Source organism: Strongylocentrotus purpuratus, unplaced genomic scaffold, assembly GCF_000002235.5.
Source record: "Strongylocentrotus purpuratus isolate Spur 01 unplaced genomic scaffold, Spur_5.0 spur5_scaffold_12, whole genome shotgun sequence".
NCBI classification, from domain to species: domain Eukaryota; kingdom Metazoa; phylum Echinodermata; class Echinoidea; order Camarodonta; family Strongylocentrotidae; genus Strongylocentrotus; species Strongylocentrotus purpuratus.
In genome coordinates, this window is record NW_022145597.1 from 15,555,961 (window position 1) to 15,566,429 (window position 10,469).

Genomic DNA, 10,469 nt, shown 5'->3' on the forward strand with positions numbered 1-10,469 from the left:
AACCATATATTCATATTCTTGTTTTTCATCTCCTCTCTTTCGAGTTTTGTTTTCGTTTTGTTTTCTTTTCTTTTGTTCTTGTTTTTTTGTCTGGCCTTCTTTCAATTCTCTCATCGTACTGATAATTGCCGTTTGAGCAGATAATGATTGGGATAAGCTATGATTGACATTTTAGTCACATCATGCAGAGTACATCTACTCACGTTTCTTCTTTCTCCTCTTCTTCGTCTTTTTCTTCTTTATCTTCTTCTTCTTCCCCTTTGTCGCATTTTCTTGTCGTTAAAAATTACCGATTGAAAATGCAGACAAAGATTATGATAAGCCATTATTGACATGTTAAGCTGCATCATCTTATCTTTATACATTCACCACATAATCAGCCGTTATCAGCGTGTCTATTAAACATCAAAACGTCAGTCCAGACTAGCCTATACACTAGTCTGCAGCCATCAGTGGCGTAGATACGGGGGTCACGGGGGAAACTGGTGGTATAGGGCAGAGGGCATGTGCCCCCCCCCCCAAAAAAAAAACAACAACAACAACAACAACAACAACAACAACAACAAAGAAATTGAAAGAAAATCAGATCCCTCCCCCCCCCCACACACACACACACAAAAAAAAAAAAAAAAAAAAAAGAGGTGAGAGCGAGGAGAGAAATGAAGAAAAAAATGCACAAGAACGTGAAATGATATGAGGAGAGTAGCTCGAAAAGCGCTCTTTACAGATTATACTATTATGTGAATAAGTAACGTGGGCCCCAAACCTGATAAGTCCTAAATGAAATCTGTTGTAAGAGGTGCATTAAACGATCATCGAGAAAGCTTTGAGTAATCCGATCTGAGTCCTTGTTGTAGGTTAGGCCTACAGCAGAGTGTAAAACATAAATGGAAATAGGAGTGAAAGATAGAAGACCTACTGGAAAAGAGACAGAGAGAGTATGTGTACGTTTGTCTCTTTCACTTTAAAATGCAAATTGTCCCACTCTAAAGGGGCAAGGAGTTGATCCCCTACCGGCCTTCCGTCAATCCGCCCTTCCCCCTGAAATATTGAACGTCTATAGCACAACGTTTGCCAACCGGAGAGCCGCGAGTCAATATATTTTGAAATAAGGTAAACTTCATGAAACAAAGTATCAGAAACTGCGACACGCCTATAGATACCATTAAGGTATTTTGATAAGAGGCAATGACATTTAAGAGATGGTAAACTGCATTTGTCCTCGCTCGCTTCGCTCGCTCGCAAAGTAGAAATAGTTTTAGGCAGCGAGGTCCATCCGCATAATGATATGACGATATTCGGGCAGCATGACGCCCGAATATAACCTTATTTGTTTTATTTTTATATCGAAATAAAATTCTTACCAAAATTCTTACCAAAATTCTTCCCCTAAATCGTTCCTTTCACTTCTTGCAAAATTGATAAATCAGGATGATTCGTGGCAAAGAGATGACCGGATGTGTATTTTTTGACACTTTATCTAGTGTATATTAATGAATAAAAAACATCTTTGCAATAAAAATATGCTCTCAATATTCGGGATCCGGATGGTATATTTCCGGGCAAGAGGCCCTCACGACCTTTTGTTAATTGAATTCTCGATTCTTTGTGAAGCGAAAATCTTGAAATATTCAAATTGTTTCACGAGTTTCCTGTGGGTATACATCTATTATGGAGACAGGTGATTTTCCTAGGACTTGGCCTAGCATTCATATATTCATGATTCAGCACACAATGTGCCATGACGTCATAATACATACCGTGTTTATTCAAACGTCAAGAATTCACTGTGCCTATTCTATTTAGACCAGAGACATACAATATCCCTGTTTACACAGCAAATATTTTTCAAGTAGTGAAATGCCTTACAAGGACTCAATTTTCAAGCCAGGGTATGAGAAAATACAGTTCTCCTGAAAAATATATTTCCCGTCATCCAATACCAACCATCATGGTCATTGTGTTCACAAAGCTCTCACAATGACGACGGCATATGTCATAAGGCCAAATAAACTTTGTTATGATAATCCCTTGTTTCTTGTCCCCCTCCTCTTTTCCTTTTTATTTCGGCCCGCCTCAATGATTTTGTTATTTGATAACTTTGTTTTGAAATGAAATAAATAAAGATCTCAGGGCATCTAGACATTGGAGTTGACAAAACTCGTTAATGTATTGCAAAATGCCACTTTGTTTAATTCTACGTAGTGGTGGTAGTGCATGCACGAGAGAAATTGAATGTTAAAAATGTGTGATGCTATTAACCAAATATGTATCCCCCCAAAAAATAAAAATAAATAAATAAAATACATGTATCAAGAAAAATTGAAAGCTTTTCAGCGTTACTCCCCCCCCCCCCCCCCCCCTACACGAAAATATGCCCGTACGTCGATACACCCAATGATAGGTCACTGTACTGGAAGGATTGTCGGGGCAAACTCCTTACTCGGGAAATTACATGCACATTTGCAAGGCTAGTGGAGGACGTGGGAGGTACGTGTAGGTCAGACGTCCTTTTCCCCCTTCTCTCTTTCCTTTCTCTTTAGTCTTGTCACTTTCTTTCTTCCTTTTGTCACCATTCCCCCTGTAGCGAGACCATTGAGTTTGAGGGAAACGTTGACAAATGCTGAGTCAAAAATATAGTCCACCCCCCCCCCCCCCACCCCCACCCCCTTGACAGGACAGTTCAGTTCAGTTCAGTTCAGTCTTTCACAGATAAAGCTCACATGACACGATTTGTGATCCATCGTTGAACATTGGCAGCTCGGTCTGGGCGAATCGTTGGACATCGGCCTGGCCAATGGCCACTAGATGACATTTCTCATTCTCCGTCATATCCCTAGAACCGATCCGTTTGTAGAGCTTCATGACATCCGGGTTCCATTCAACGACAGTACCCTGGATACACTATGAACATGACTGACAAAGAAAGCGGACAAAATGTACAGTTCCTCAGGTAGACAAAGGAACATCCCTTCACTGCTGTTTTCTGCATTACTGAATATTTCTTGCCATCTCCCCTCATCTGTAATGATAAGGTACCCTTTGTCTGTCTCTTCATCTCTTCAACTCTCTCTCTCTTTCTCTCTCTCTCTATATCTCTTTCCGTCTTCCTCTCCCGTCCCCCTTCTCTTTCTTTCTCTCCTTCTCTCTCTTTGTCATCACTCCAACTCTCCCTCTCCTACACCTCTCCCTATCTCTTTCTTTTTTTAACAAAAATTTGAATCTGATCAATGAATTTTTATGAAATGTCTATATGTTTGATTATTGATTTATGTCATATTTTGTGTTATTTCAATTTGAATTGCAATTGTATTGTACATAACCTTGTGAAATGGATCGCAATTCAGCCATTGGCTGCGATGATCTTTTTAATAAAAACCATTTCTATCTATCTTATGTAAAAATGTGTTGAACAGGTGTCACCTTTTTACATAATAGCAGTGAAGGGATGTTCCTTTGTCTACCAGAGGAACTGTATATTTGGCCGCTTCCTTTGTCCGTGATGTTCATAGTGATAGCCTTGCAACCACTCTCCTCAGAAATCCGCAAATATTGAAAGAGTTCACGGAGGCAGACAGTCAAACAAACGAGGAGAGATATCTACTATTGTGAAGACAGCAAGATCTGTTAACCGCTTCAAGACACTACTGAAGTCCCATTATCCTTTTGCAAAGGGAACAGTGGATTGTTTCGGCCTTTTTTTTGTTTACAGTGGCCCACACAGGTGGATCTAGTATAACTGTGCAGCGTTTTTGGAACTACAATACAAGGAAAATGCACCATATCGAACATCTGTGGGATTAGATTGCATTGGGTTGGATAGGAGAAAAGAGAAGGGAGAAAAATATGAGTGAGTGAGAGATAGAGAGAGAAGGTCAGAGAGAGAGAAGGGGGTTGGAGAAAGAAGAAAATAGCGGAAGAAAATGGGGAACGTTTTATTTGGGATCTAATGGTATATACTAAGGCTAAATAAACTGAAACAATTCATTACAAGTCATGTACTAAAAGCTAGGTGAACCAGTTCACAGACATTCAATCTATTGAGGTGTCGCATGAAAATATGATGTTTCACAGTAACACCTGTATACCTGTTACACCAGGTGTTACCGACTTCAGACCGACTCCAAGCAGACAAGATTCTCTGCCCTAAACGTAATGCAATACATGAATTTTTCGTTCGGTCTGTTGTCGGTCTGTTGTCGGCCTAGTGTCGGCCTGGTGTCGGTCTGTTGTCGGCCTAGTGTCGTCCTGGTGTCGGTCTGTTGTCGGTCTGTTGTCGGCCTGGTGTCGGTCTGTTGTCGGTCTGTTGTCGGCCTGGTGTCGGTCTGTTGTCGGCCTGGGCCCTGGGGTGTCGGTCGTGTTGGTGCATGTGATCAAAGGACAAGATCTTGTTTTAGATATATTGATTTTGAAGACGCGTAGGCCAAGTCCATAGTTATACATACCTGCGCTACGGCGTGTAACAGAGTTATACCGAGACCAGTACCTGGTAAACAAACATGTGTAAACTTGAGTGCTATATACATATACAGGGTGTCTCATAAACAATGCAACGACAATTTGATCTAAACATCTTAACAATTATCCGGCTATTCCCAGTGAAATTACATAAATAAAGTAGTAGTAGTATCCTGTGAACTTACAAAGAATTTCATTGAAAACTTCAAAGTTATGATCATTTTTGTGAAACTTATGTAATCGTTTGACCGACTGGATACGTAACATAACACGTTGCAGAATAAACATGTTTTAAACTGTTTAATAATTCGGACCAAACAACAATTATGTTTCGCTCAAAAAACCCGGCTTTCCAGACAATTAAAAGCAATGTATCAAGATTTGTTATACAAATGAGAAGCAAGTGAGTATACTTTCAAACAAAACTGACAAGTTTGGAGGGGGGAAAAAATAAATTCTGTGAGAATGTCGGGGGGGGGGGTTTATAGTATAATTTGTATAACGATTCTCGAACCATTCTCATGTATTGCATAAAACTTACCATTGATGGTAACTTTGCCATCAATGGCAACTACCATTGTAATAGCTAGGGGTCAACAGCCAATCAAAATCAAGGTTTTCATGGTAGTTACCAGTGATGGTAAAGTTACCATCAATGGTAAGTTTTGGTGGTATTATACTAGATGTATATTCTATGTTCAAAGAATAATATTGTTTGTAATATTCCTTTTTTATTATGTCAACTATATTGTTCTGAGAAGGTTGAAAATGAATAAATAGTTATAATTCTAATTACGATTCCCGAATCATTCTCATTGACTATACCTTGATATCTTGATGGTGTTACTTACCCTTTCTTTCTCGGTTAAAAGTATAATCATTTTGTTGTAATAATTATTATTCTATTATCTTCAATTATATTGTTCAGAAAATGCTTTTAATATAATACGCTAATATCGCTCTGAAAAGTTTATCAATTACATGAAGAAAACAAAATTGTGTACAGATATAGGAGTATCAAATCAACCTTTCAAAAAAGAACTTGACCTTACATTCGAAGGGCTGGTGATAAAGGAGTATGAAGAAAATAAAGAATAAACTTATGCACGGAGACCAGGTCGGACTTGGGCCCTTTTCTATGCGAGCGCGTACGAGTGTATCGACTATTATAGTCTACTTTTATGTCTCTTTTGTTAAAATAGAGACGGAAGTTAAATTTCCCAGTTTCTCTTAAAGATAAAGGTGAGTTCTGATTGCATCGTGAAAGAAAAGGAGTGGAATGGATCAGAAAAAAGTTGATCATGTAGCATGTAAGTATTGGTGTGTACTGCAAATTTCTGGAGTCATCAAAATCATGATACATTTGGCCGAGTCTTGGTAAAGTAACAAGCACTGTACACATAAAGATGTGTATGGGACTACACAAATGGTGTCGGGGCTGCTAACCTTGATTTCCTAATCTTTCTTTGCTCATTACTCAGCCAGTATACATTTTCTACCAAAATTGTTTGACAAATGACATTTATTTGTAATCTTGAACAGTCAGTGTAATTTTCGGTTGATTCTGTGGGAATTAATTTTCTTTTTTTTTTACCAGAACTCACCTTTATTTTAAACGGAAGTAATGTTTGGATCTTATATCTTGAATACAGTATAGTACTTTTTGCTCCAGTTGTGATCAAAGGTTGTGACGTTGCACATTAAAATTGAAATTGAAAAGGTATTTATCGTGTTAAAACATCTTCTAAGCCTTTGCACTGATAGCAGTAGAATTTACACTTCACATACAATGATTTACGTTTTGCTCCAGTTGTGATCAAGATAGCGAGATGTTGCACATTGAAATTGACAATGAAAATGTAAACAATTGTACCAAAAAACACCTTCTCAGCCTTTGCACTGCGTGCAGTAGACTTTACACTTCACATACGTGATGTACCGGAACATTCTGATCTTGGCTGCCTTCCAGAATATGACCTTTCAATTCACATGTTAATATATTAAAAAAATTATTTTGTCATCAAGTAAAGTTGAAAAGATAATCAGAGGTGCCTAAATATGGGTGATTTCGAATTTCTCGGGAGGGGAATGCAGCCCTACTCTCCCCCCCCCCCCCCCAACTGACACACACTTACACACGAACACACGACCTTTGCACATTAAATCACTCGATTACGACATCCCGATAGTCTAAAAAGACCAGTGTTTATCATGCACCTCACCTCGATCTGCGCAATTACCCTCTAGACATTCTTTTTAGAATCTCACTATGTTGATCTTAAAATCAAACACATTTCAAGGAGAGGGCACATTTCTAGTGAACAAAGTATTGAAAATATCCATTGTATAACTGTTTGCCTACCTCTGTATTCAGAATTGATATAAAAATCTTCAAGATAGAGGAGTCGCCCCTTCCAGGAGCAGAAGCCCATGAAAAAGAGGGCGTAGCCCAAGATAGACGATTCCTCATCAGCCTCCCTGTCTTCTAGGACGATGCTCTCGAACACAGGATTATCTCCAAACCCATCTCGACGAAGATCTGAAGATGATGTAAATCAATGTGTAAAATCAACATAGTTCTGGCAATGAAAATGCAGGAACGAAACAAAAAATTATAATAATAAATTTCTTTAAATTAGACGGGTTTAGGTTCATCAAGGTGTACTCATGGCCTTTTGGAGTTTATTTAGTTGAATTACTGATTAAGAAATTCTCGTGCTTTCTGTATAACAAAAAATTAAAATGGAGATGATGTTTCAGGCCATTCAAAAATGGATGGTAAACCTATATGATTGCATCTTAGCAGGTGACATGCGTTTAACGTTTTTTCTAAGTAGCAATTGCATGAGATAAGTAAATATAGGTCATAAAGTAGAAGCAAATGGTAAAGTTGTTGCTATGCCGTTTGGCAGTGCGTAATGTTTGAAATTTCAAAAGGTTCCAAACGCTGCCATACATGTATACACGATGTAAGGGGAACAAATTTACCGAAGGTTCGGTACTCCAAACTTTCATCATTCTGAAGGTTCGTATTTGAAAAAAAAAGATCATGATCATGATGATATATGGCTTATACTTCCGAAAAACGAAATAGGGTTCATACTTCCGAAAATGAAATAGGGTTCGTAATTCCAAAAATTAAATATTGTTCATAATTCCGAATGCCCAGCACGAACTTAATTACAATATTTTATTAATGAAACAAATATTTGACCTGTATCGAACAAAAGCATTTTATTACCAAACTTGTCCAATTAGGGTAAAAATATAGAAAAATTACTTCGTCTTGGACAAGTTTGGTTTAAAAGTAGAATACGTCCAAAATTGGGTGGATACATAATTACCCTGGTGGCACATTTTTACCCATTATTTTCAAATGTGGGGATAGAACCATTTATCGTTTTTATGTACCTTCGGAATAACGAACCGCATTTCATTTTTAAGTATGAACCCTTAGGCCCGTTGCATAAAACTTATCATTGGTGGTAACTTTGCCATTAATGGTAAACTTCCATGGAAACTTTGCCATTAATGATAACTTCCATGGAAACTTTGATTTCGTTGGATATTGAGTGATGTTTCTTTGGTAGTTGATAATAATGGCAAACTTACCATCAAGGGTACTTTTTACGCAACGGGGCCATGGTATGGGAATTTCGGGTTGCGGAATTACGAACCTTTCGAATTTAAAGATATTACTAAGTTTTGGTATGGGGTCATGAATTCGGTTCAAATGAACTATTGGAAGCATATTCATTCACAAAAAATGTGATTTCATAGAAAATTGAACGATTAATGCTAAACATAGATTTATATTTTTGTAATTTTCCACACGCAACACTACTATTTTCAGAGTTGAAATGTTCTAAACCAGTTAATTGCCATGTACAGTATTACGCATGTATTTCTTGTTAAGTATGTAATGTTTTAATCATGTAAAAGTTTTCATTTTCTTATACTCCCTCCCCCTTTCTTTCTCTCCTCCGCCATACCTGTCCTTTTGTATTCATTATTTCACTGTGAATTGTGCTGTATATTGTATGCATGGGTGTTGATCCGTTGCGTCGTGCTATTCATCAGGGGGGTATATGATCTTACTGTCTCGTGCCCCACTGGTGACTGGGGTGGCGCAGCGGTTCGACGCCGGTGCCAAGAGTTGCATTATTATCTATAGTAGTTTATTATTAGTAAGTGCAATTTTACCTTGTAATAATTAATTTTGTAATCCATTGCGCAATTTAGTTTTTAGCTACGAAGCATGGAATTAATGAACATTTATTGTTTACATGTTTGATTGATTTGAATAAACCATTTATCTATCTATCTATCATCTATGCGATCCTACAATATTCAGTGATCTTTGTCGCGGTTGAAATCGAGTCTAAAGTGATGAAATTGTAAATCATAAACTCTTTTCGTTGTAAAGCTCCCTCTCAAGGTCAAGATATTATTTTAGCTATAAAACAATGTTTCTTGACTAAAATTGACCGATTGGGTATTCCCGTTTGAAAAATATATATCCCAACTACATGTACATATTCTGAGATTTTTATGATCGCAGCTACCATTTTATGGCCGTAGGCGCTATTTGAAAATTTTCGAAATTTACCGGAAGCACCGGTAAATTTTGATATTCAATTTTTCTCGAAAGCAGAAGTGTTTTAAGGGCTAACTTGTTTAGTACCTATAATACATCCACAGGGGCATCCACATATTTCAAAATTGTAAACAATCTTTATTCAGCCAATTTTCAAAATTCCCAACTTTGTATTACCTTTAATATGTGACTTCGGAAAGACGAACGTCCCGAAAGACAAGCGCCTCCCTTTAAAGCCCCACTGTCCTACTTGAAGCTACTTGCTCCCTCTATATAGAAAACTTCCCAAATCGGTGCCTGTTGGTCCCCCATGATCCTCTTTTTCTTATGTTAGTTGAGAGCTGAGTTAATGAGATAGCCACCTGTCAGTGACCTCGCTATGTGGTCTAATCCATTCTGGCCCAGTAGTGGTGACGGTCTTGAAAAGTATTTTCAGGGGGTTTAACCCGATTACTTTCTAAATCTCTAGAGAGACTTGTATCCTCTCACTGCTGTTAAATAAGATAAAGATTATGGCGAACTGAGTTGATGTTTTAAGTTTTGTATGAACTTTCTAATAACCTTAAAAAGAGGATAAAATGAGAGGAGAGAAGGTTGAGTTCTGGGACGAGGTGAAAAATAAGTTGTGAGCATTGCTCATTCTTATTATGCAAGTGTGGAAGAACATCAGTTAAGACATGTTCCCTAAAAAGCATGGCTCTTCAAATGCCTTCATATTCTAAAAATGCATGTAACATCGTAAAAATCGTGTAGTCCCATACACATCTTTCTGTGCAAGTGTTTGTAACTTTACCAAGACTTGGCCAAATTTCTTATCATTTTGATGATTCCAGAACCTTGCAATACACAAAAATTCTTATTTGCTAGATGATCAACCTTTTCTGGTCGGTTCCAAACCGTTTCTTTCACAATGCAATCGCATGACCAGAACTCAACTTCATCTTTAAGCATTGTTTCGAGTATATATTAGCAATTGCATGAGATAAGTAAAGTAAGTCATCACGTAGAAACATCGCAGTGCGTAGTGTTTAATAATTCAAAAGCTTCTGAACCTATAAGCTGGGATATATGGAAAATTAAACTGTGATTTGTATACCGAGGCGAAATTAAATGTGTTACTCCAAACGTTCTTAATTCCGGAAGCTCGTATTTCCAACAAAAACATGATAGTTTCATAATTCCGAATACGAAACAGTGTTTGTAATTCCCAAATTTAAATAGGCCTATGGTTCATAATTCCGAAAATGACATAAACTCTTAAAATATATTGGGTTAAAATATGCCCAGGACGAGATTAATTACAATGTTCTATCAATAACAAAAGTATTTAGTAAAAAATTGCACTATATCGAACAAACTTGGGGCATTTTCTTACAAGACTTGTCCAATTAGGGTAGAAATATAGAATAACTAC

General features: G+C 37.5%; 1 protein-coding gene across 1 annotated transcript; it reads right to left on the bottom strand.

The window, feature by feature from the left end:
• Positions 1–2,706: 2,706 nt before the first annotated feature.
• Positions 2,707–8,620, bottom strand: LOC105438354 (diamine acetyltransferase 2-like). Its single transcript, XM_030981389.1, has 4 exons — positions 8,557–8,620; positions 6,821–6,997; positions 4,446–4,486; positions 2,707–2,904 (listed from the first exon to the last, which is right to left on the bottom strand). Exons 1-4 carry the CDS (start codon positions 8,618–8,620, stop codon positions 2,707–2,709), a joined length of 480 nt encoding a protein of 159 aa, XP_030837249.1.
• Positions 8,621–10,469: the final 1,849 nt, after the last annotated feature.